This window comes from Chenopodium album, chromosome 27 (genome assembly GCF_948465745.1).
Source record: "Chenopodium album chromosome 27, dcCheAlbu1.1, whole genome shotgun sequence".
In the NCBI taxonomy this organism is placed as follows: Eukaryota; Viridiplantae; Streptophyta; class Magnoliopsida; order Caryophyllales; family Amaranthaceae; genus Chenopodium; species Chenopodium album.
This window is the reverse complement of record NC_137860.1, coordinates 36,691,794-36,717,955: the sequence shown is the minus strand read 5'-3', so window position 1 is coordinate 36,717,955 and position 26,162 is coordinate 36,691,794. Positions and strand designations below refer to the sequence as shown.

The 26,162-nt window shown below is 34.0% G+C and overlaps 4 protein-coding genes across 4 annotated transcripts; 3 read left to right on the top strand and 1 right to left on the bottom strand.

Moving 5' to 3' along the window:
- Positions 1–1,352: 1,352 nt before the first annotated feature.
- LOC145620190 (uncharacterized) lies at positions 1,353–2,354 on the top strand. Its single transcript, XM_081674818.1, has one exon. It carries the CDS (start codon positions 1,353–1,355, stop codon positions 2,352–2,354), a length of 1,002 nt encoding a protein of 333 aa, XP_081530944.1.
- A 2,222-nt stretch (positions 2,355–4,576) lies between these two features.
- Positions 4,577–9,573, bottom strand: LOC145619298 (plasma membrane ATPase-like). The gene is made up of 14 exons (XM_081673964.1): positions 9,372–9,573; positions 8,964–9,083; positions 8,755–8,853; positions 8,494–8,631; positions 8,047–8,361; positions 7,620–7,946; positions 7,294–7,536; positions 7,083–7,187; positions 6,695–7,004; positions 6,090–6,604; positions 5,818–5,991; positions 5,533–5,715; positions 5,202–5,383; positions 4,577–4,940 (listed from the first exon to the last, which is right to left on the bottom strand). The coding sequence occupies exons 1-14, from the start codon at positions 9,426–9,428 to the stop codon at positions 4,844–4,846; spliced, it is 2,865 nt and encodes a 954-aa protein (XP_081530090.1). The 5' UTR covers positions 9,429–9,573; the 3' UTR covers positions 4,577–4,843.
- Positions 9,574–14,940: 5,367 nt separating this feature from the next.
- On the top strand, positions 14,941–19,234 carry LOC145619309 (uncharacterized). The gene is made up of 9 exons (XM_081673978.1): positions 14,941–15,164; positions 15,600–15,684; positions 16,635–16,709; positions 16,812–16,848; positions 17,016–17,099; positions 17,230–17,290; positions 17,388–17,494; positions 17,789–17,854; positions 18,873–19,234. The coding sequence occupies exons 1-9, from the start codon at positions 15,086–15,088 to the stop codon at positions 18,966–18,968; spliced, it is 690 nt and encodes a 229-aa protein (XP_081530104.1). The 5' UTR covers positions 14,941–15,085; the 3' UTR covers positions 18,969–19,234.
- A 1,907-nt stretch (positions 19,235–21,141) lies between these two features.
- LOC145619308 (uncharacterized protein At2g39795, mitochondrial-like) lies at positions 21,142–22,778 on the top strand. Its single transcript, XM_081673977.1, has 3 exons — positions 21,142–21,417; positions 21,717–22,051; positions 22,331–22,778. Exons 1-3 carry the CDS (start codon positions 21,208–21,210, stop codon positions 22,488–22,490), a joined length of 705 nt encoding a protein of 234 aa, XP_081530103.1. The 5' UTR covers positions 21,142–21,207; the 3' UTR covers positions 22,491–22,778.
- Positions 22,779–26,162: the final 3,384 nt, after the last annotated feature.

Sequence of the window (26,162 nt, the reverse complement as noted above, 5' to 3'; positions counted from 1 at the left end):
TAAAAAGGGCATAATTGCTTTGAAACTGGACATGAGTAAAGCTTATGATAGAGTCGAATGGGGTTTCCTGAAAAAGTTGCTCCTTACGATGGGTTTTGATGGTAGATGGGTGAATTTAGTGATGCATTGTGTGACGTCTGTTTCTTACTCTTTCATTATCAATGGAAGCGTGTGTGGTGCTGTGAACCCGACTCGGGGTCTTAGGCAGGGAGATCCTCTATCTCCGTACTTATTTATTTTGGTGGCTGATGCGTTTTCTCACATGTTGCATAATAAAGTCAGTACGAAAATGCTTCATGGGGCGAAAGCAAGTAGGAGTGGTCCTGCTATATCACATCTCTTGTTTGCAGATGACAGTTTACTTTTTGCTAGAGCGACACCTCAGGATTGCGAAGTGATAGTTGATGTACTCAACCGCTATGAAGTAGCATCCGGGCAAAAATTAATTATGAAAAATCGGAGGTGTCTTTTAGTCGAGGGGTGAGCGCAGAGCAGCAAGATGATTTGATGAGGATACTTAATATGATACGTGTTGATCGACATGGAAAATATTTGGGTATCCCCACATTGGCAGGGAGATCAAAGAAGGCTATTTTTAGTGCTCTTTTAGACTGAATATGGAAGAAATTACAGGGTTGGAAGGAAAAGTTACTTTCAAGAGCCGGGAAGGAGGTGCTTCTTAAAGCTGTGATCCAAGCGATTCCAACCTATCTTATGGGCGTATATAGATTCCCTAGCTCGGTTATCCATGATATTCGGTCAGCTATGGCAAGGTTTTTTTGGGGTGGCTCGACTTCTCAACGGAAGATTCATTGGAAGGCATGAGATGTGATGTGTACTCCGAAATGTTTTGGAGGTATGGGATTTAAGGACCTTGAAGTCTTCAATGTGGCCCTTCTTGGTAAACAAGCGTGGAGACTTGTCTCTCGTGAGGACTCGTTGCTAGGGAGGGTTATGAAGGCGAAATACTACCCGAATAGTACTTTTCTTGATGCTTATTTAGGAGTGTCGGGGAGCTATTCATGGCAAAGCATTTGGAGTGCTAAGGTCCTTGTAAAGGAGGGAATTATTTGGAGGATTGGAAGTGGAACAAATGTGAATATATGGAGTGACCCTTGGGTGGCTGACGAAAATGGGAGATTTATCACAACCCCGGAAGTTGAGGATTTGAGTATGGTGAGCGAGCTTGTGGATTTCTCGAAGATGGAGTGGAATGATGAGCTAATTTCTGCTAAGTTTAATGATCGAGACAGGAAATGTATTTAGCTATCCCCTTGAGCGTGAGGGTTCCGAGAGACAAAATCACGTGGGCTTTTTCAAAGGATGGAGAATATTCGACTAAAACCTCATATATGCTGGGAAAGGGCTGCGATTTTGATCTTTTCCATCAAGTTTGGGTGGAGCTATGGAGCTTGGAGGTTTCCCCAAAGGTCAAGCATTTTCTGTGGAGAATGTGTACGAATACACTGCCAACACGACTGCTGCTTCACTCTCGGCATTTGCTTGATCATGCTGCGTGCCCGTGGTGTGATTTTGGGGAAGAAAATACTCTTCATGCGATTTTCTTGTGTAATCGTGTATGGGAATTATGGGATAAATGTGGCTGTGCTGCTGCTAGGCCACAGGCAGGGGAAACCGTATGTGAGATGCTGGTAAGATGGGGAAAGCTAGGGGAAAAAATCAAGCAACGAGCTGCATTTTTGGCTTGGGTTTGCTGGACAGAAAGGAACAACAAGGTTCACGCAGGCACTGAGACACCAAGTGAGATTCTGGCTGCTCGAGCTTGCCGTTTAGCTGAGGAATTTGGCGCTTACAGCAAGAGGTTTTACTCAACTCCCTCTCGCAAGCCTCGACCTAGTGCGAAGAAGTGGACTGCTCCTCCTGCAGGGGTAGTAAAGGTGAACTCTGACGCTTCTTTGTGTGATGATGGGTGGGTGGGATTGGGGGCAGTAGCCCGAAATCATGAAGGGAATGTGTTGTTCTCAGCAACAAGACTAGTAAAGGCCTGGTGGCCTCTCGAGATAGCTGAAGGGAGGGCTCTTCTTTTGGCAGTGAAGCTTGCGCACAGGTTTGGTTATTCCCATGTCATCCTAGTGTCGGATTGTCAAGTGCTCGTGAATCGTCTTTCGAAGGAAGTTGTGTTCTTTACTGATTTTGATGGGGTCTTAGAAGATATTCTGTCTATGAGTTGTGATTTTACGAGTTTTTCTTGGTCTCATGTAAAAAGAGATGGGAATGCTGTAGCCCATCATCTTGCTAAGCTAATGCCGTTTGGTGTCGAACAAATTTGGGTTAATCATTGCCCTGAAATGGTTGCCCCCTATGTACTCTCGAACACTTTGTCCCTTGATTAATAAAAGCATTAGCCCGTTTGCCCTAAAAAAAAGATCTACGCATAAACTAGATTGTACTTTCTAATTGACTAGGGGGTCTAATGCGCGTGATGCGCGCAATATGGTTAGTTCTTTGAGAAAAGTAATTGCAACTATGCTTGTCACTAATGCCTTATGACTATGTATATGGTATTTTGTTGTAATTATTTACAAAAATGACTTTTTGTTCGTGATTAAGGTTTACACATTACTCAAAGTATATAACAATTTTGAAAAAATCTCTTATTTTTAAAAGCTAGGGAAAATACTCTAACTAAGCTACTACAAATTAAACTACAAGTATTATGTAACATCTAAATAATTCAATAATGTAAATATTATTTATTAGTACAAATTAATATTGGAAAAAACAAAACTATTGCCATTCCACAGAAAGAAATGTACTTTAACTAAGCTACTACAAAACTACAAGTACTCGTAACATCTAAGTATTTATTAGTACAAATTAATATTAGAAGAAAACAAACTATTACCATTCCACGTATACTAATCTAGTTAGGTACTAATATCTTTTTACCTTTTTTATTTAATTTGGGGCAAATTGGTAAACAAACATATTGAGGGATATAGTTGTCTTTTAGTACAAAAAACTATTGGAAGAAAACAAACTATTACCATTCCACTTATACTAATCTAGTTAGATACTAATATCTTCTTACCTTTTTTTTTCTTCTATTTGGGGGCAAATTGGTAAACAAACATTTTGAGGGATATAATTTTTTCTTGAGGAAGTACTAATGCACTGTTGTTATGCATTTGCAAATGCATAACAAATATAAAAATATTAAAAAGTCCATGGAAGAGAGAGAAAGGAGAGGAGAAATAGGTAAATGGGACCACTTTTAAATATACCACTGAAAGTTTATATAATACCATTAGTTGTTTAGTGATACTATATATGCACGTAGTTAGTACCACTATATGCATACATAGTACCACTGAAATATTCAAGAGTAATATTTGATCACCCAAGATACTAGCAATCACTCAATGGTACTACTCTAAAATCAAAATATGCATTACGTGCAATTACACTCTTACCCCTCGTTATGCAATTTTTCTTGCATAACGGGACTCCCTTTAAACAAGTTCAGTTTTCTTCACACTATTTATAAGTGCATTCTCATACTTTCTATAAGGTAGAGATATAATTTTACTTTTCACATCTTTTTCAAGTTCACTTTATATATCTAAATTACTCCCTCTATTTTTTAATATCTATATCACTTCGACTTATGCACTATTCACATTTTTTTTACTTATTTTTGTTACTATTATTAAACGAAAAAATGGGAGTATATCATTGGATAAGTTACAACGTTTATTTTCATTTAAAAAAAAACACTTTTTATTAATAGTTAACAATATTAATGATCAAAGTGACACAAATATTAAAATTACAGAGGGGGTATTACTTTTATTTGACTCCTTAACTTTAAACAATTTAATAAGTGTTTACCAATAATAAAACAAACTTTAATTAATTATAATAAATTTAAGTGTATAATGTACTATGTAATATGTGTAGAACATAGAGTGTGGAGATAGGGGATCGATGGGAAACTTTTTTTAAAAAAATAATAAAACAAACTTTTTATACGTGGAAGAGAGAGTGTTGAAGGGCAGATAAAAATCCAAATGTCATATCATTTATAGTTATGCACACAAGGATTTGAACTTGCAATCTTAACTCAAACATATAGAATAGATGTTAAAGACCAAGCCATATATATAAACTATGCTTTTACTAGAGGATAAGCAGAGTACATTGAGTATAAACTAAGAAAATATATGATTCGTTATAAAACAGTCGATGATTATTTCAATCAATACACTTTTATAGTAGTTACTTTAGGGGCAATATGATTTTACTTTGTCCAGATGAATTTATGCAATACCTTTAATTATACAAATGAAGTCCATCAAAATTAATAATTGCATTTGTTTATAGTATTGTGAATTAGTGACCCTCTATGTGTTAAAAGCCTCGCCTTAGTCATACCAAAATCTTATTGACAGATTATCAACAATGATTCAAGAACTATATTGGTTATTTGAATGAACTAGTCAATGTTATACAATAATGCAAAAAAGCAGATTTAGTTGGAAAACAAAGCCAAATCTTCTTTCATTGAGAGAGAGGGACAACTTTTCATAAGACTCAAAAGGGCACTAATCTTTTATCATTTTCAGGATTTTTTTTGAATAAGATTGTACTAGTCTTATCTTCTCTAAAAGCCTATTTTCCCAGCATTGAATCTTCGAGTGAAATCTTTGTGGCTGGGTTTATTGGCGTTGGGTTTGCAACAAACTTCAAATAAGAAAAAGGAAACATGGGCAAAAAGATATCTAATCTTCCCTTTTTCTTACATCTTCATCACTTTTATCTACCACCAAATGCCAAAGTAGTGGAGTAGAGCTTGAGCTTGATTATCCTCTCCTCTGAACACTTAGACTGTGTAATTTTGTTGGATCGTCTCGATGTCAAGATTCTTGAGTTTGACTACTGACTCCACATGCCCTTTTAGTGTGTGAAGTTCCCTCAACCTGATAGTAGTAATAATAGTTATTGTTATTATCATTACCCCATCTTGACAATAAAGACTAGATTATTTTGTTTTCTATCCTTCCAATGTGATTTCCCTAAGTGAATAGACCCCCTTTTAAGGAGAAGCCAAACGATTTTCCCCTACTTTCTGCATGAGTGACCTGATGATAGAAAGTATAAGGGAGAATCATTTTTCTCCCCTTAAGGTTCTTTTTATCTTTAAAAAAAACATTGTTACCTCCATTGTAAGGATGTCTTACCTAGCAATCTCAGCACGTCTTTTAGCCTGCTCAGCAATTTCTGTTAATTCTCGATAATTGTTCTTATCTGCGAGTAAGTCTGGATTTTCTGGAGCCTCTAGGCCATGTAATGTACGTTGAGCAGCAGCCCATTGAGCTTCTCTCTCGCCCTTTCCATAATCCTTTTTGCTTGTGAATGCAGTCTATATATATTAACAATTTTAACATGTAATGAGTACCATAACAAAAGCACCTTTCCAAACAATAAATTATACTATAATACTGAATTAAAAAATTGAATTTAAAATCTAAAAATAATAATAAAAATACATAATGGAAAAAGAATAATTACCTTCCTTTCAAGCAGATTATCCCAAGCCTTACCGGTCAAGGCATACCTGATTATGAATTTTAAGAAATCTAAGGGAACATAAGTGATAATACTGAAAAGCCAGATTACACCGGCCCATCCCCATCCAATTCCCTTAATACGTGAAAATCCCCAATTTGCATAGACAGAAATGAGTGTGGCAATCTGAGTAACCCCCAACAATAAAAGTGAATAGTCTTGTGTTAGAGGATGATATATATATATTACAATTTTATTTATAGAAAACATGAGTTTTGAGTAACTCACCAATTGTGCTAAGAAGAAAGCACCGAGAAGCATGAAGCCAGGACGTTCAACGAAGGACCAACTCCTTGACCGAGTTACAAATATTAGTGCTTGACTTACAATACTCACTTGAAGGTACAAGGCAGCCATTAGTTCCTCTTCATTTCCTCTGATCGATCTCACATGAAATTTGTCCTGCCATACATTAAGCATATAAAATTATAATATGTGAATTGTTAAACATATAATAAATATAAAATTGTACTACATTAAAAATGTAAAGAATTTATTACAGAGAAGAAGTTGGTGTCATTAACAGCCCAGAAGAATAGGACGGTCATGAGAGCAAGATAAGTGCCAAGGACAACACCGGTGGCAAAAATTTCCTTGAGCTTCCAAGAGTCTGGTGTAGGAGAAGGCTTGACTCTGTCTTTAGAGATAGTCATAATGGTCCCATCATTAAGAACAGCAATTATCAGAACCATGAAGGGAGCAAAATCAAACTTCCAAATAAGGGCGATGAGCATAAAACCCATCACAATACGAATGGTTATGGAAACTGCATATATGGTGTAGTTCTTCATTCTTTGGAAAATTGCTCGGCTAGTCAAGACAGCACTAATAATCACACTAAGCCCTGGCTCGGTGAGCACAATGTCAGATGCACTTCTTGCAGCATCAGTAGCATCGTCGACAGCTATACCAATATCTGCCCTCTTTAAGGCTGGAGCATCATTCACTCCATCTCCTGTCATACCACAAATGTGCTTCCTATCTTGCAATTTCTTAACAATCTCATACTTGTGCTCTGCATTTATCCATCACTATTGTTAAACATGCAAAAAAAAAGAATTAAAAAAACAAAATTAAAGCATAGTACAGTGTAGTATCTGAATACCAGGGAAGACGCCAGCAAACCCGTCAGCTTTTTCAATGAGTTCCTCAATAGGAATGGAAGCAATGCTCTCGTCCTTATGTTGACCAAGTAAGGAAGATGAAGGATACATGTTAGTTCCCATGCCAAGCCTACGACCTGTCTCCTTACCAATGGCTAGTTGGTCACCAGTGATCATCTTAACATTAACACCAAGACTCAATGCACGTCTTATAGTCTCAGCACTATCGTGCCTTGGAGGATCGAAGAGAGGCAATAAACCAACAAACTTCCACGGGCCTCCTGGGCTATCCTTGCTCTTCTCGGGAATAGACTAGAAGAGAGAAATGGGGCATGTAAGAAGTTGTAATTGCACGACTAACTTATTTATGACTTTGAAGATATAGTTTACCTGTCTTGCAACACCAAGGGATCTAAGACCTCGATCAGCAAATTTATCGATGATAGCATGAGCTTTGCTCCGTGCGTCATGACCAAGGTTGCAAAGCTCAATAATCTGCAATCATAATTCAGGAGGGAATGTATGTTAAAATAAGGCTTTGAAGTATATAGACAAAATGACCTTTGGTATTATAGACCAACTACTAATTCTTATCACCAACCTGCTCTGGAGCACCCTTGCTAACCCTATGCCAATCGCCTTCAGCGTCAATATAAGTAATGGCCGTGCGCTTTTCTACTGGATTGAATGGAAGAAAATGTACCTCCGTGATTCCTGCTCTTGCCTCCTTGGGATCAGCCAACATCCCTACAATGCAAGTATCTATTGCATCTTGATTTTCAACACGAGAAGCCCTAGCTGCTAGCAAGATTGCGGTATCCTTATCTAAATCAGGCATAAATATCTGCATGAAAAAAAAGTGAATAATTTGCAAACTGTAGTATGAAGAGAGAAAAAAAATTTAATTCCAACAAAACATTTTCGAACCTCAACCATGTTCTTGTCAACTGTTAGTTTGTTAAGTGTGAGAGTTCCTGTCTTATCACTACAAAGGACATCCATGCCAGCCATTTCCTCAATGGCCGTCATTCTCTTAGTGATCGCACCTTGCTGAGACAAACGGTGAGATCCAATGGCCATTGTCACTGACAACACCGTTGGCATAGCAATTGGAATTCCACCAATAAGCAACACTAGTAGATTGTCTATTCCATCCCTATACTTCCTACGTTGAATTGGGTACATCACTACTAACTCAACTAGGATTCCAACACCAATCGAAATTATGCAGAAGTTTCCGATTGACGTCAGCACCTGTATCAATAATTGATTAATTCTCTAAGTCTTAATTTTTTTTTTTTTAAGAAAATGAATTTCATAATTTGTTTAGCAATTTATCGTAACTTAGTTTTACCTGTTGGAAGTGACCAACTTGGTTAGTACTATCAACAAGGTGAGCAGCCTTGCCAAAGAAGGTGTGAACACCGGTGGCTATTACAACAGCCTCAATCTCACCTTGCTTGCAAGTGGATCCTGAGAAAACTCCATCTCCCGGGTGTTTGTTCACCGGCAAGGATTCACCAGTGAGAGCTGATTGATCGATCTTAAGTGGGTCTCCTTCTAATAGGCGAGCATCAGCAGGAACAATATCTCCTAGCTTGATGCTGATGATATCTCCTGGTACAAGAATTTCGGCTTCTTGTTCACCCCATTTCCCATCTCTAAGGACCTACAATGATTCATTTCAAAATTTTTACACCCTTTACACAAGTATAATCATGCATTATATTAGTAATGTAATTTAAGAACTACTTATAGTAGCTTAGGCTGAGTGAGTGACATAAAAAAACTGGTACATTACCTTGGTTTTAGGAGCTAAGCCTGCCATAAGTGCTGCAGCAGCATTGCCAGCATTATTTTCTTCGATGAAACTGATGGTAGAATTAATGACGAGCAATGTGATGATTCCGAGAAAGTCTTGCCAATCTGGGGGCTTACCCTGACATTTCATGGATTAAAGTTGTAAATAAGATGTTAAGTAAGTAGTGTTGAGGGGAATGAATGTAATAAGTAGTGTTGAGGGGAATGTGTGTAATAAAATGACAAAGGAAAAAGTGATTACTCCTCCATTAGCCAAAACAATAGCCATTAAAGCAGCAATCTCCATAACCCATGATAGGGGATTCCACATGAATCCCAGGAATTTAAGAAGCTTGCTTTCCTGTTGAAAAGATTAAAATTCGTTCGTATAAAGCTAATTTGATATTTTAAAAAATTATATATGGGATTAAACAAGCAAATAAGCTCTTGTATAAGGGACTAGGGAGTTACCTTCTTCTCCTCCAGTTTGTTATGGCCAAAATGGTTGAGTCTACTCAGGCCCTCATCTGATGTCAGTCCATGTCTTGAACATTTTAGCACCTGGAACAGTTGATCTATAGGTATATTTTCCTGTATGTTTAAGTGCATTATCAATAATATAACTGTGATTAATTATTACGAATTAATAAACAAACAAACTTTAAACTATAATTAATGCAACATTTATAGGATTGTGATTATATACTTGTATACAATAATTATCCAGTTTTTAGATGGAACCTCATTCTGACGCATGCACGATACAAACCGTAATAGCAATAGTAATAGTTGTTAGATATATCACGCAATCATGAATATTGATTATCAATATAAGAAAAGTAACTATAACAAAAGAAAAAGATGGACAATCTATCTTACAAGATCCAAATCCTCATTCGTAATATCTTCAAATTCATTCTTGGAAAGGCCCTCCATTCACTATTAAAATAAGTTTTAGAATGAATGTGGATTACTTACGTGAAGTGAGAAAAGTGAATGGGGGAGTGAGTTAATTGATATAAGATGAAAGACGAAGAACTAATAAATTAGCTAAGCAAGAGTGAGGGAGTTGGGGTATAAGAATGAATTTTTTTTTCACAATTAGTGGTTGTGAGAATTTTTCTCATTCATAACAAACTCTAACTCTACTGGAGTGTGAGTAAAATGTGCTTACATATGGAGTACATATTACATGTTTTTTTCTTTAACCACATAAAAAAGAAAAACAAATCTCACATATGACATTTGTCATCAACTTTTTTTTGGCTATTTTCATTCAAATGGAACCACCTTTAGTAGAGTCACTTTCTAATTTTATCTTATGTAGAAATTTGGATCCATCTTGCTTTTAATTACGCATCTTTATGTTAACAACTCTATACTTGCAAGTTGCAACCAATAATTTGTACTACTTTTACCAATACTAATGAAGTATTGACTGAGAACAAGGTTAAAAGTCCCCCCATCCATATTCCTATTTTTTTTTAACAACATCCATATTCCCCTTGTGGCTCATTCTTACTAAAATAAAAAAATAAAAAAGGAAAATGATAAATAAATTTGTAAGGGCTAAATATAAAATAGCTACAAATGAAAGTATTAAGAATAAATAAATGTTAATTACACCGATCCAAGTAGGTGGTTTTATCATGAATTTCAGATTTTATACTTGTTTTTTCATTCTCTCTCATTCGCTCCCCTTTTCTTAATATGTGTGCTTAAATTAAATTGAACGCATCAACTACATAGGAACGGAGGAAATACTACTTTAGGAAGTCTTATTAATGTTTATATGGCCTAAAAAAAAATTATATGCAGCCAAGTGCTACATATATTTACCCCATAAATAATAATGGTCATTGTTGACTATATTTATCTTACCCCTACTTTGATTATAAAATAAATTGTAAAGTTTATAAGATAGGAAGCTATGACAGTGGTTGTTTCCATTTAGGGACAACTAAGGGGGTTTTGGGATGTATAGTATATTAGTATATGCAGGTCACATGATAACTTATTAGCTGTTTTCTCATTTCTCATTTAGCCAATCCACACACACACATACACACGCGCACACATATACTAGCCTTAGCCTTTATATGCACACAATGCGTGCGTATATGAATATCAATATTGATACAAATTAAATTATATATTGAAGTACCTTTTTCTTCGTTTGTTCTTTTTATTCCTCTTATGTAGAATCTTGATACTATTTCATATGATGAGAGAATCTTTTTAACTATTCACAATATATACAATGTAACATTTGCTTTAGATAAAAACTAGTGTTTAATCCGGACGATGTCTAGGATCAATACTTATAATATTATTATACTATAATTTTCATATGTTATATTTTATATAGATGAATTTGACTTTTAGTTTTATTTTTATATATACATAATAATCTTAAATACACCTATTTAGTTGAAATTAAATCTAAGAAAACATTTTAAAGTACAAAAAAATACACTCTCATGGTCTATATTAACTTTATTTAAGAAGAAAAAATAAACAAAATTATTAAATAGCAAAGAGATGGTATAACTTTCTTTTCATTTTTCAATTGACCCAAGTCCAATTCTTGACATAAACATTTTTTAATTGACGTGTACTGTATATATTTCAATTTGGGTGATGTGGCATCTTGTTGGTTTCTAATTGGATAATGTGGCATCCTGTTGGTGGAATGGAGGGTGACACATAGCGTGTATCTTTGATTAGGAACACCTTTTAATATATAGTATATAGTCAAAGCAATGCATTGGAAAACATGCGATACGTGTACGGTTGAGATCCAATGAGAAGTGTCTTATAATGCAAAAAATGAGAAAGAATCTCGATGAATCCAACGATTCACATTTCACTTGCGCAAAATGCACATTTAGAAAAAAAAATATGCACATTTTGTACATAGTTAGTTATGCAAATTTATTTAGTGATGAGAAAGTAACTGCATTTATGAGCAACTTGCAAACCCAGTAATAAAGATTGGATTTTCAAATGGCTTCTTTACCTTGGTAAGTTATAATGTCGAATTGCACTCCCAAATTCATAGCACTAAGTATTTAGTGAATACCTTTCTGAATGTAATACGATGAGTTGCAGAAATCACCAATCAATTAGTAGGAGTTTAAATCATAGACATACCTTATTATTCATTTAGAGAATATTCAATAATAAGCACATTTAACAAAAAAAAAAAAAAAAAAAAAATGCATCTTTAGTACAAAGGATTAGCACAATTTCATTTATAATAATATGCACATTTTTTTAAAAAAAAAAATAGTACACATATAACTTAAAAGTTATGTGTATTTAATTTTCACCTTTTGCTATAACTTCTTGTATTCTTACATGAACACTTATTGTATTCATGAAAATTCTTTTGAAATCTAAGAGAAAAATGATGGGAAAAGATATGATTAGGGAGTAAAGAGAAGAACGAGGAGGAGATAGAGAGAAATAGGGAAAATTTATGATATTGTTGAATTTTTTTTTTATTTTTTTTTTTTTATTTTTTTTTTTTTTTATACTTTGAGAGGAAAATATAGGAAAGAGTGACGAACAAGAGGAATGAAAGGGAGAGCAACACGAGGAGGAGAAAGAGAAGTGGGGAAAGTTGTTATATTATTTACAATTTGCCATTAATGAAGCCTGTAGTAAAATATACTTCCTCTGTTTTTTTTTACTTGATCTGTTTCTTTTATCACGCTTGTCAATGCAAAATTTTAATGATTAATAACTTTAATTCTCCATAAGTAAAAGTTGTAAAATTTACATATTATGATAGTACTTTATGAGACGAATTCAAAAAGATCTTACACGAATATGTTCTACCTTGCATATTATTCATAAAAGACGGTCAAAGGAGGGTGATGAATAGTGTAAAAGTCAAAGCGAGTCAAGTAAAAAAAGAACGGAGGAAGTATTACATATTTTTCATCCTTCTCATTATAAGGTTTTTCTCACTTGACCATAATCTATATATTTATGTGACTCTATTAACGTTATCTATATATATGTTGTGTTTTAATGGGAGTTATGCAGAATTCACCCATGAGTGTTTCCACTTTACTTAGCTATATTTATGCGACTTTATTAACTTTACCTTAATATAACCCATCTTCCTTGGTAATGTATCACAAAAAAAAAAAAAAAAAAAAAAAAAAGGGCAGGGAAAACATGTAAATCAACCGCATGTAGTACACTATTGTTTTATATATACAAATTATTATCATACATACAACATAAATTTAGTTTTAAAAATCAGTGCATGTTTCAATATTTTGTGGTTTTACATTAAACATCAAAATATATTATTTAACCTATAATATATTAACTGTAGCTAAAATTCAAAAAACAATAAAAATGATGGAAATACATAAGTACTCTTAATCTATTGAAGGTTTATACATATGTAGTTTCCATATAATAGTATGATAAAATGTTATACTATAGCCAAGATGCTAAGGCAGGTCTCATTTGGTTGCCCTTAATTTTCAAGGCACTCAAAATTCTCATGAGTTTTCTTTTGGTTATATTATTTGGTTGACATTAAAAAGCAAAAATGGAGGAAGAAGCAATTAATGAGAATTACATTTGAAAAACTATTGGGTGAGACTCGCCAATGACTTCATCTAGACAAATAGACAATAATATTGATCAGTGCCAAATCACAATTAATCACATAAATTAAGTGTTTAGGCTGGATGATAACAATATTTCACATACGATCTTCATTTTTTATTAGATGCATCACTTTTTAAAAAATAGAATTTTCAATTTAAATGTATCACTATCTCTTTTAGTTAATAAAAATACTATCTATTCATTTTCCGTCACATGATCCCTCTTTATTTTTTATCACTGTCTCTTTACTTTAAAAATTGCTTTGGAGTTTTGTGATTAGGTTTTTCCTTCAAACATGAGAATTTGGAATTTTTAATAAAATTAATTTCACTACGTTAACCAAAAGAGACCTAAGTATATATTATTAGCTCATTTGTCATTAATTTATATTATTATACTACTCCTTTCGTCTTATGACACAGTCAACATTACTTTGACTTTATTTTTATATAATTAAATTTTAATAACAATTATTTAAAAAATTATATTAGGAAACTTTGTATTAATATCTATTGAACAATATGCTTAATGATAAAATATATTTTTATTATATAAGTGAAAATTATGATTAAAATTTATATATCCCAGATATTTTGAGTAGAGGTGATCAACATTGGCCCGGTCCGAAAATAGTGCGATTTTGGGTAAGCATAAAAACGTATTTTTAGTTAAAAAGCCCGGACCCAGCCCGAAAAACTCAAAAAGCTCGTTTTGACCACGACAAGCCCGCTACTTTTTTGCGGGTTTGGACACGAGGAAGTATGGTAAGGCCCGACCCAGCCCGAATTTTGATCACCTCTAATTTTGAGATTGAGGGAGTATTTCGTATTAAACGAGAAGGGCCTCACGTGAAGTGACAATATGGGGGTGTTTGGAAAGTGGGATTACGAGGTGGGAATAGGATTATTTAATCCCAAGCTCCATAATCCCATGTTTGTTGGATGGGAATTAGTTTAGGGAGTGGGAATAAGATTAGGAATATTTACCCTCTAATCCCACCATTTTATTACCTAGGGGGGTAGGTAATAAAATGGTGGGAGTTCTCTAACTATGTAAAAGACATAATTGCCCTCAACTTAATAATACATATCAAATTTGAGTCTTTGAGATTTAAGACAATAAGGATAAAATTGTAATTTCATCCTTTAATCCTAATTTTATTCCAAGTTATATGCCAAACAAGAGATTGAGAATATTTAACAAACTCCCACTTACCAATTCCCATTCTCACTTCCACTTAATATTTCCCAAATTCCCATTCCCACTTGCCAAACGCCCCCTATGGGAATTGGGGCTTGGGAATGGGAATTGAGGAGGTGGGAGTATGTATTGCTTTGTTTGTTTTGTGGGAAGGGGAATTGTAGGTGGGATTGGGATTGGGAATGGGAATAAAATTGGTCTATTCCCATTATTTTATTACTCGGGGGGAGCAAGTAATAGAGATAGCCAAATAGGGATTGGGAATATATAGAAAAAGACCATTTTGCCATTAAAAAAAGCATAAGGATATAATATTAGTAAGGTTGTTATTGTAAATTTGCTACTTATTCCCAATCAATTCCCTTCACATCCCAAACAAGGGATTGTCAATATTTTATTGAATTCCAAACTATAAATCCCAATCCATTCACAACCCTTTAATCCTCAAATTCTCACTGCGACTTGCCGACCGCCCCGTAAAGGGGAGAGGACAAAGGAGAGTCGGCAACTCGGCATAGAACAGGAGTTCGCGGGACGGTAAGATTATTAATAAAAAAAAAAGTAAAATATACGAAGTATAGAGTATTTATAAAAGCCCTCTTCCGTCCTCGAAGTTCCTCTTATCATCTCTCAGTAAAAAGCTTGAGAAGACAAGGAGGCGAGGTCAGAGAAGGAGGAGAGAATTATAGCAGTGATATATCTTGTGTATCGTCCTCTTTCCCTCTCTTGTTTACCAGTTCCAATTTCTTGAATCAAGGATGCCTCGCGCTTCATCCAAGAAAACGGGCCAATCTAATTCTACCGCCGTTAACGCCTCCGTTGATCTCTTTCGCTCCGGTACCTTTTTTCTTTTTTAGTCTCTCATCATTCTTAATTTTCGTGTTCTTTATTATTCCCAATCGAGGTGTTTTTTTTAAAAAATAATCGATTGATTTCGAGTTTTACTTTCTGCGAATTTGGTGATCTTTTCTCTTGCTAAATCCTTCTTGAGGCGTGAATTGAGTTATTCTATTTACAAAAAAAATAAAAAAATAATAAAAAAAAAAAAGTTCTTTGTATGATCGATTAGCAGTGGCTTTGAAAATCTTGTGTTAAAAAGAATAAAATCAACGCTAACATGCAATAGAAGTTTTTAATTGAAGTAAAGTAGAAAAGAGTAGCATTGTGGTGTTGATTAAACATAAGATCTTGTGATGAAGGAAGTTTGATTTGTTAATTACATAGGTTATAAGTATTCAATTGATACGGAGTATCGGATTTGTTTATGTGCAGCTACAAATAAAGCTAGTTCAAAGGAGCTAGAAAGAATTGATCAATTGTTCTATACTTATGCCAATAAATCATCGGGTTTCATTGAGTAAGTGTTGTTTATTTTAATTTTTGTTTCTGGGTTTTCGGTGGCAAACTTTGTGGGAGTGCCTGTGCTTTTCCCAGTCATTCTCGTCTATTCTTATCTAGATACCAGTTTAATTCTCATCCAAATTTAATTTGATTTGGAGTGGGTCGTTTAAATTTTTCTATGCTATGTTTACTATCCCATAAGGCCCCGTTTGGTTTGATGTAAAATGTTTCCACGGAAAATGATTTTCCCATCCTTTCCATTTTCCTTTGTTTGGTTTGTGAAGAGGTGCAAAATAAGTTCCCAATCAATCAATCAAAGCCTTAATCCCATAAGTGGGGTTGGTGGAAAAATGCATTCTTGCACTATGTTTGGATAACAATAGTGAAGGGAAAGGGAGGTGGGGGAAGGTAATTCCCTCCCTTTTCTTCCTTGCATTAGGTATCCAAATGGATAATGGATCCTTTCCTTTCTTTTCTTTTCTCTTCCTTTCCCTCCAATTTTCTCTATCCATACGTAGTAGTAATGATGGAAAACATTTTCCCACATTTTCCTCCCTCCTCCTTAACTTCTTTTTACTTTCCTCCCATCTACCCTCACTTGCACTCCTATTTGTAATTACTCCATAATTTTTCTTGTAAGGAACCAAACAAAGGAAAACTAATTTGCAATTATGATATTTTTGAAAAAGTTTTACATCAAACCAAACAATGCCCAAGTTTTTTTTTTCTTTTTTTTCCTGTCTCCATTGTTACTTTGGTTGATAGCCTGCCTTTCAAAGTTGCAAATAGCTATTTGACAACTATAAACTTTTTTTTTTTTTTAATAATTTGTTATTGAGATTTTACTGTTCAAGCACTTCCTTTAGTCCCGGTTTTTTTTTTCTCTCGTCTTCTTTCCGTGTTTTCCTCCTTATGCATATCTACGAGAATGTTTTTCACCCCATGATTTGTCAATTTGTAACTCAGTCCGGAAGGTATAGAGACATTGTGTTCAGACATGGAAGTGCATCATACAGATGTCAGAGTACTGATGCTTGCCTGGTAAGATTGGCAAATGCAATCATTCTTCCGGGCACTTGTATCTAAATTGTGATACTTTTAGCCTGTCTTGAATATTAATTGTTTGCTTGCTCCTTGTTCCAGGAAAATGAATGCTGAGAAACAGGGTTACTTCACTTTGGTAAGCACAAGTGTTAAGTTGTCTTTTACTTAAACAGACAACTCTTTATACTGCTTGTCTGTTGTTGTTGGCAAACATTTCTCATGGACCATAACTGATTATATTGGACAAGCCAAGCTTGATATGCTTTATGTGCTCCTTAAAGTTGAAAGCAATGTTTCCTGCAGGAAGAGTGGCGGAGAGGCCTTAAAGCTCTGAGGGTTGATACGATTGCAAAATTGAAGAAGACACTCCCTGAGCTTGAGAAAGAGGTATGTTTATCTTTGATTCTCCTTTCACACCAACTGTGCAAACAAGAGGGGGGAGGTAGAGAAGTGAGATTGTGAGATATTACTATTGTCTTATGGATTTATGCTCACTGTTTACCTTCGTTTTCAAAAGGTTAGAAGGACGTCAAATTTTGTGGACTTCTATCAGTACGCATTCCATTATTGTCTTACAGGTATGCTGCTTTCATGTCATGTGATAGCCTTTCTAATGTAGGAAGTTGATAGTCTAGTGTTTCGTCGATTACATAGTCTCTATTTTGTGCTTTGCAGAGGAGAAACAGAAGAGTATAGATATTGAAAGCATCTGTCAATTGTTGGATCTTGTATTAGGATCCCAATTTCGAGCCCAAGTTGACTATTTCATCGAATATTTGAAAGTAAGCAGTTGAACTGAACATGTGGTTTTGAATACTATGTAAAGCTGCTTTTACAATGTTCACTCAAATAGAAATAAGGCAATGGTTGTTGAATTTGCGGAGTCATAATGTTTTCTTTATATGGAGTTCCCTGATTTAAGCTATACCATTTGACGTATATTTTAAGAAAAAACAACCAAAGGTTTGGATCCTCACTATTAATTCTGCTGTAAAGATTGATGCTTAAGTTAAAAGTGGTAATTGAATCAATGAGTGAAGAATAGGATTTATATTTTGATCGTGTATGTGCTTCAGGATCAGACCGATTACAAGGTCATAAACATGGACCAGTGGATGGGATTTTACCGGTTCTGCAATGAGGTATGGTGATATTTGTCCTGCATTTGAGTCCAATAATCCTTTAATCTGGTCTTTTATTTTTTTTTTTTGGATAATGGATTTTCATTTGTTTTATTGGTAAAGTTTTCCACCTGACCCTTGATCTGAAATGAAATGACTCTGTGCCTGCTTCAATAAGTAAAATAAGTGAACAACTTATTAGCTGTTTAGAGTCTAAGAATACTGATTTTTAACTATAGTTGGAAAATGGACGCACTGACATGTTGCCTTTTTTAGCTCCTGTCATGCCTCATGCAATGAAATTAATTTGAAATTTATGTCGTCTATATGATAATGATGCTTTGGTTAAAAATGGAGCCCAATATACGTGATTTTTTTGAATGGATTGCATTCCATGATACGTAGGGAGAAGTGAGGCACAAGTGCACAACCTGAATGCTGTATTGCCTTTTTTTAAAAACTTATACAAGATTGTTCTTCTCCCAGAAAGAAACTCATTTCTGCATTGCATAGGTTGCTTTGTCCTTTAAGAAGTTACTTCACCGTGGTTCTTTTGCTGAATATGGATTTATATAGTTTATTGAAAAGCAGCAAGAAAGTTAATAATGAAGTTATATATTTAATCTTCTCTTACTGACATTAGTGCTGATATAGTAGTTAATAGTGAAGTTCTTACTACCAATTGGATTGTAGTGCTGTAATTGAGTCTGTAGAAATTCCAAAATTTTGTTTTTACACTTTTCTGCTGAGCTCTCTAAATTTTAATTCCTTTAGCCTCGGGTTGGGTGATTTGGTCTGGCAACTTGCTACATTTTCACCTGTTGGTGAGAGTGAGTCGAGTGTGTATGTTAAATATATTCCTGTCATTATGTATTGGAATCTCTCTAATCTTGTGCCTAGTTTTGATTTAAGTATTAAATTTCTTGCACTGTCGTCATGGATGATTTTGAAAATTAAGTGCTAGATGCAATTTTTGCTGCTTCTTTTATGAGCATTCGTTATGAAGAGATTGGTCTTATGTTCTCTGATATTTTATCAGATAAGTTTCCCAGACTTCAGCAATTATGATCCAGACCTTGCTTGGCCTTTGATCCTGGACAACTTTGTTGATTGGATGAAAGCAAAGCAAACCTAAATCAATGTCTTTCATCAAATGTCACTGCTGTCAGAGTCAACTGTTATTCTCTCATGGAGGTATCCTGAGACAACCGTGGTAGTTGGTAAAAATTCTTGATCTTATACTTGTATGTGGAGTTGCCGGAATTCGTTATGGTACCATTTTTAGACCACAGTAATAGATGGTTTATCATTGTTCCATTTGTTAACTAACTCTTGTGAAGTTGTATTTGCTGAATAATTTTTACTTGGTAGTTATTTCATTTATAGTGCTTTGCTTCTTAATTATATGTTTCAAACCCATTTTTCTTAATACAGTTGTTAATAGGGTGATTCCACTGCGCTGGACTGCTGGTCGTTGCAGTTTGAATTGTCTTTACATAATTGCGTGTGGCAATTCTAATCTTGATACATTATTATGGGTTGAAAGCATTACTCTTCCACATGATGCATACTACAACAGCGCTACTCTCCTCCTTAGAGTCCTCCCAGAATATTTTGACAAGTTGATTCTCCTTTTCTTCTTTTCTGCGATGCTGCTGGATCCTCTTCGTTGTTATCCTCTCTGGAGTAACACAGTTGCATATTATTCCTGTGTATTTAATGTGTTTTAGGAATCTCTAATTAACTCTATCATGTCTAATAATCTAGAACGTACCCGTTCGAGGAAGGCGATTGACCCAAGTTGTGATGTTATTCCCAGTGAGCCTAATGAGCATCATTGCAGGAATGGTTGCAATTCTTGTTAATAAGATTCCTTTGAGAATTCCTCCATGACCTTCCTGAGTCCTTGGACTTCCTCTGCCCCTAACTCTTTCCATCCTATCAATATTGCCTATCCATCCTATCTACCGTAATTGTTTTTGACAATTTCGAGTTTGATTTAGACCCATAAAGGGTCAATATGACCCCTAAAACCATAATCGAACAATTATTAGCACGGAAAAAAAATAACAACACACTAATTGAGACATTTTTTTACACGCATACATGACATTAGATGTTTGTAAGGGGTATTGTAGTCTTCCCTAATCAGCTACCTTTATTTAATAGTTTTTAACGGTGGCCACAATTGGGGAAAAGACCAAACCACAGGTGTACCAATGGGAAGACAAAAATTCAGGAGTGTATCAATGAGAAAAATCAATACCACATTAGTACTAATGAGAATTTTCCGAAACAAAAAAAGACCTTAGATATATGCTTTGTACTTCCTCTGTTCTATTTTACTTGACCCGCTTTTACTTTTACACTATTCACTACCTTTCCTTTGACCGTTTTTTGTGAATAATATATAAGGAAAAACATATTCATGTTAGATCTTTTTTATTTCGTCTAAATAAGTACTATCATAATATATAATTTTTATATTTTTTTGTTATGGAGAATTAAAGTTGTTGATCGTTAAAGTTTTGCATTGGCAAACGTGATAAAAGAAACAGGTCAAGTAAAAAAGAACAAAGAAAGTATATAATTTAAATATTAGTAAAAGAATATTAAAAAACTTATACTCCCTTTGTTTCATGATTGATCTTCTAATTTTAATTATACACGTTTGCCATTTGTCAATCATTTCTTTAACCAATTTAACTCGGTTTGCATGCTCGAAAATCATCTTGATTTGAGTGACTAAATTGCTCGGTTTAACTTTAGGACTCATTTTGGTTCTTATGGATTCAATTTGAGGTCAAAATAGATTAAAAAAAACCATAAATGCTTCAATTTGCGTGCCCAAAATCGTCTCAAAATGCGTAGTAAGAAAATTTATTCATTAGAGTTTTTGGGGTCATCTTGGTTCTTAAGAGTCCAAGTAGAGGTTAAAAATGATAAATTTACCAGAGACATTGGTTTACGCACTCAAAAATCGTCTCAATTTACGTGTCTAGAAAATTGCTCGGTTTTATTCCTTAAGGTTTTGAAAAAATATTATAAACCTCTCGTTTTGTGTGCCAAGAAACGTATTGATTTTCCTGCCATGGGTTAAACAGGATTAGCAAAGGGTTAATTGCTAGGGTCCATTTATTATCGCGGTGGATTTTTATTTTTTTGGTTTTATTTATTTTTATCTTTTTAAATCATATGATATATGTTATATAACGAATCAAAAATTGGTTTAACTTATTACAGATTTACAGTTAGTTTTATTGTTTAAGGCTTTAGAAACCCCCTTAAAAAAAAAAGGAAGGAAAAAAAAAAAAAAAATCTTAGAACCCTAAACCCCCCGAAAAACCCCCCAAAAAACTAAAACCTGGGAAGAAATGATAGGACGAGCAAGAGCAATTCAATTGCTCCAAAAAGGATTAATGTTTGAAACCCAGAAAATAGTTTCCTCAAATCTGAGTTCTGGTTGTGTAAGAAGAAGCAGCAGTTATGTCACCCAAATGAGAAAGTCGAGCATTGATGCAAATACCTTACGACTTCTCCGCAATGAGATCCAATATGAAGTTGATCGTTCCCCTCTCCAACAGGTTTTTTCTTTTTCCCCCCCTTTAAATGCATTATTTTTCAAGTTTAGTAAGTTTATTAATTATCGGGATTAGTATGCAAATCCATTTATTAATGGATTAATTATGTGCATTGATGGATTTGCTAACATTGAAGTATCTTTAATAGACGAAATTGTTTATATTGTCAATGTCAATAGCACCTTTTAAATTGTGGAATTAGAAGCTTAATTCGTTTTCTGTCAATAAATAGTTTACCTTCACTCTCTAGAATTCTTCTATTCTCAGCTGTTGTATGGATTTTCTCATGTTTCTTTTCACAGCCACCTTCTGAGATCAATGGATTCAAGGTAATTGAGCGGCCTGGTGAGCAGTGGATTAGCTTGGAAAAACAATTTGGAGAGAATGAAGCGATTAAACTCGAAGTCACTATGTTTAATGGTTCAGTCCATGTTCCTAACCAGGGTGAGAAACCTGGTCTGCCTGGCCAGGATGTTCAATTGCATATATCAATGATAGTTAGTATTTTCAAGAACAACTCTAACCAAGTCCTCGAGTTCGTCTGCTCTGCTTGGCCTGACACTATAGCAATCTCTAAACTTTTTGTGCGTCAGCAGGCTAAGGTGCCACTTAACCCTTATACCGGTCCTAAATTCAGGTACTGATGCTCTGCTAATCTAATTGTTCCTTGGTTGATTTGCTTATCTCATGAGATTAAAGGATACAAAATTGTTATATGCTCATAACAAATGTGTTGAGTTTCCCTTTTAGTGAAGCTTCAATGTAGCTTTCATATAAATTGGCAATTACTTGTGGCAGTTACTTTCTTGTTTAGCATCATCGATCTGCTGAAAAACTTGTGATTTTTTCATTTTATACTTTCTTCCCATGAGCGATTTTGCTTATTCTTCCTTGCACCTACATTTTTTGTTTTTAGGGAGTTGGATGATGAGCTACAAAATTCACTGTATGAATTCTTGGAAGAAAGGCAGATAGATGATACACTTTGTGTTTTCTTGCACAACTATGTAAATTATAAAGAGAAGGCTGAATACATTCGTTGGATGAACTCTGTAAAGTCAGTGATGGAGAAGTAACATGTTTGCCTCTAAATGGATGAATGTGCTTGATGGCGCAACATGAGCAGTTATCATGAATACTCAATCTATAATGGTCACTTGTGCTATAATGTAAGTGATGGAATTTTCTGCAAGAATTTTTCTTTTTCCATTTTGGCAGGTACAGTTGTGATTTCCATAATAGAACATTGTTGTCATGTTGATGATACCACTGTGTGGTGTTATAATCGATGCTAAACTTGTATCCTAAAGTTGTAGAGGGATTGGATATTGCAAACTACTGCGTTATCTATGTTTGTTTGTTTGTTTTTTTTTTTTTTTTTTTGTTTTTTTGTTTTTTTTTTAAAGATAAGATGAAGGACCTTACCAAACCAACACCTCTCACAAGTTAGACGAACCCAACTCCGTAGGTCAATGCTTGAAAGTAGAGGGGGAGGTAACCCTACTCCCAAGCAAATGTATTTGGTGGGGCTTGAACTCGTGACCTCAAAGTCACAAGGTGAGCTCTTAGTTCCCCACCAACTCCACAAAGATTTGCTTGGTAACTGCGTTATCTATGTATCGTAGCATATATTGCTGGTATTCTGTGTACAAGGCAGGTGAAAGATAAAAAAAACCAATATCAGTTTCATATTTTCATGCACATGACATGGTGGTGGTTGAGCAAAGTCTTAGGCTTTAGAGTCTTCATGGTTGTTTTACGTCAGGAGTGATAGTACATTGTATAATGTGATTGAAACTTTGTGTACATATATTCCTAATATCTTGGTCTGTCCCATTTATTAGAATGTTTACTTTCTTAATCAAGTGATTTCGTCATGTTGTGCAGCTTGTACTGATCATGCTATTCATGCATAGAAGAAAGATTGTGAAAAAGCATATCCGAGTATTGGATCAACATCTAGATAAAATAAATAATTATTAAATAAATAAATTCAAGATAGTAATAAATCTGCATCTTACTTTTCAATCAGTTGAATACCATTCAAAAAAAAAGGGTTCAATACTACCGTCAGATCGTATTATATGCAACTTTGGAATTTTTTATATCTCACAAATAATACTTTAAAGTTGTATATAATATGATCCAGACGTAGTAGTTGAATTCAAGTTATACAACTAATTCAAAAATACAAAACAATGAATATAAACAAAGTCAACGATTATGTTTGACAATTACACTTTTGAGGGTAAATGCATCCGAATACCATTAGGCTTGTGCTCAGATCCGTTTTTCTCCAAAAAGGACCCGAGTCGACTTACATTTGTCGGGTCTAAGGCCTGCTGCCATATCTATATGTTCATATGTCTACATGTCAGTATGTCCCCAATCACCATAGACAATGATGACAATTTTCATAATATTGAATCTATATACTTCCTTCATTCTTTTAATATTGCACCACTTGTTTTTTTTAAAAAAGTTTCACAAATATTACACCATTTCCATTCTAGGATAAAAAACATATATGCTCACACTGTAAATACCCAACATACCAAAATCATAAAAATTCAAACTTGCAATATATAAGTAAAGAGGTAGAAAAATATACGGGAACAATTATTTCATTGAAGAATATATTTGTAGTTACAAGAGATATTCCTAACCCTAACAAGTTTAGGAATAAGATAGAATATTAACATAACTAAGAAATCTAAAAATAATATACAATAATATTCCTAATTGTTATCTTAACATTATTTATTAATGAATAGATGGTAATCATGGTATACCTGTGATTCTTAGTATTATTTGTTTAAGTAAATTAAGGAAAGGTTAACATTACATTATATTAAAATCCTTTCTTTTTGTCTAAAAGAAAGAAAGTGATCGGGTTTTTGGCTTTCTTTATATGAAGAATCGCAAATCACATCATCAATATCTGGTCCTGGGACAATTACAAACCAAATTATTACGTAAATCTTTTGCTTCTGCATGATATCCTGGGTAAAATGACAGCTTTGTTTTTTTATTTTAAATTTTAACCTAATCAATATATAATTAAGACCTGTTCTGATTGATCGAACTGAACTTATTGGAGCTGAACTGAACTGAATATTTTATGAGAGAAGGAAATTAAAAACTGAACTCTACTTAACTTATTGGAGCTGAACTGAATTGAAGATAACAGACCCTTAGTACTCCTTATGTGATATGGATATGGAGTATATGATTGATCACCTAGCCACTAAGCTAGCTGAATGAAGTTGATGATGAGCATTATGGCTCCTCTAACAAGAATTCGGCCTTTATTGAATCTATACTTTCTTAAGGGATTTCGAGTATGTGCATAGTAAATAGATACTTAGTTTCATAAATAATTCTCAAAATTTAATCAACTAAACTGTTGATATACACGTACGATATGTACTCCGTGACATCTAAATATTACAAAGTGGCATGTTGTACAATGTCTTTTTATCGAGAGATTGTTTTATATACACCTGAGTGCTCGATACACATGAGTATTTTATTCTCATTTTGATAATTATTATTCATTTAATTATCAAATAAAAAGTAAAAATTAACCTTGAATTAGTTAGGTGCACGATGAAAATTTCCACTTTTGATCTTAGCTCAAGAACAAATAACAAATGTATGTGGCAGTTGGCTTCATGGAAAATTAATAATATCTTGCACAAATTTCCTTGACTATATTTAGTGTAAATAATTAGTGGATATGGACCCGCTAAATAATCAATTGTGACCCACAATAATTTGGAGATCTCTTAGGTAGCAAATCAAATACTAATTAGATTTTGCAGTGTTCAACGGGAAATATGATGTCATTGAAAATAAATAATTATTTAATTTGATGTTTCATTCATCAATATAATATAACTAATGAATTTTATTGAAATCCAGCTAGTGAGTCATACATTATCTAGGGTCTTTGTTTTTAATAACCCTCACATATATAACGTCGTCGATCTTGTCAACAAAAAAAAAAAAAAAAAAAAAAAAAAAAAAAAAAAAAAAAAACGTCATTGATAACTTAAAAAAAAAAAAAAAAAAAAAAATCATTAAAGTAAAAAAAAATAAAAATAAAGGATGCAACTAATTAAGCACAATTACTTGGTATCAAATTTCAAGCTTGGATCTAATTTAAGACTTTGCAAGTAACATAGAATATAGACCTAAAATCTAAAGCATATAACGCAACTCTTTTTTCAACATACATACATTCAGTAACCTAGCTACTTCATGTAAATAAGGTTTAATTCAAGTAATTAAAGGGTAACTGATATATTAAATACAAAAATATATATTTATATGTATATAAAAATGAAATAAAATCCAATCAAACTAAGGCTAAACAATAACCTACATGAACTTCCTGCGTTCATTTTTGCTTATTGCAATATATAGTTTGACCAAAAAGCTCTTACATTTTAGTCAAAGTATTGCAATTAAAAGTGAACGGGTTAACATGCATTAAAGCTTAAGAGACAAGTCAAGCTTATGCAAATAATCATGATCTTGTTTAAGACTAGTCTTAAGAACATTGACAGTTTCCTTCCAACAAAGCCCTCCTCCAATATTATTATTTCTATCCAATGGCTGAGAATTCTTGTGATGATGAACACTATCAAACCGTGCAACACCATGGCCAGGCCCGGCGTTATTATTTGCAGAAGATGATGAGGCCATTGCAAGACGCCCAATCGCTGTTTGCTGATCAATCATAG

What these genes read in the sequence shown, in the direction of transcription:
- LOC145620190 (XM_081674818.1), top strand. Translation starts at nt 1,353, where the DNA reads ATGCTGGGAAAGGGCTGCGATTTTGATCTTTTCCATCAAGTTTGGGTG.
- LOC145619298 (XM_081673964.1), bottom strand. Translation starts at nt 9,428, where the DNA reads ATGGAGGGCCTTTCCAAGAATGAATTTGAAGATATTACGAATGAGGAT. An exon ending in GCAAGGGTGCTCCAGAGCAG is followed by an intron (nt 7,188 to 7,293) that starts GTTGGTGATAAG and finishes TTATGATTGCAG; the next exon opens with ATTATTGAGCTTTGCAACCT. An exon ending in ATAATCTGCTTGAAAGGAAG is followed by an intron (nt 5,384 to 5,532) that starts GTAATTATTCTT and finishes TAATATATATAG; the next exon opens with ACTGCATTCACAAGCAAAAA.
- LOC145619309 (XM_081673978.1), top strand. Translation starts at nt 15,086, where the DNA reads ATGCCTCGCGCTTCATCCAAGAAAACGGGCCAATCTAATTCTACCGCC. An exon ending in AAATCATCGGGTTTCATTGA is followed by an intron (nt 15,685 to 16,634) that starts GTAAGTGTTGTT and finishes TTTGTAACTCAG; the next exon opens with TCCGGAAGGTATAGAGACAT. An exon ending in TCCCTGAGCTTGAGAAAGAG is followed by an intron (nt 17,100 to 17,229) that starts GTATGTTTATCT and finishes CGTTTTCAAAAG; the next exon opens with GTTAGAAGGACGTCAAATTT.
- LOC145619308 (XM_081673977.1), top strand. Translation starts at nt 21,208, where the DNA reads ATGATAGGACGAGCAAGAGCAATTCAATTGCTCCAAAAAGGATTAATG. An exon ending in ATCGTTCCCCTCTCCAACAG is followed by an intron (nt 21,418 to 21,716) that starts GTTTTTTCTTTT and finishes TTCTTTTCACAG; the next exon opens with CCACCTTCTGAGATCAATGG. An exon ending in TATACCGGTCCTAAATTCAG is followed by an intron (nt 22,052 to 22,330) that starts GTACTGATGCTC and finishes TTTTGTTTTTAG; the next exon opens with GGAGTTGGATGATGAGCTAC.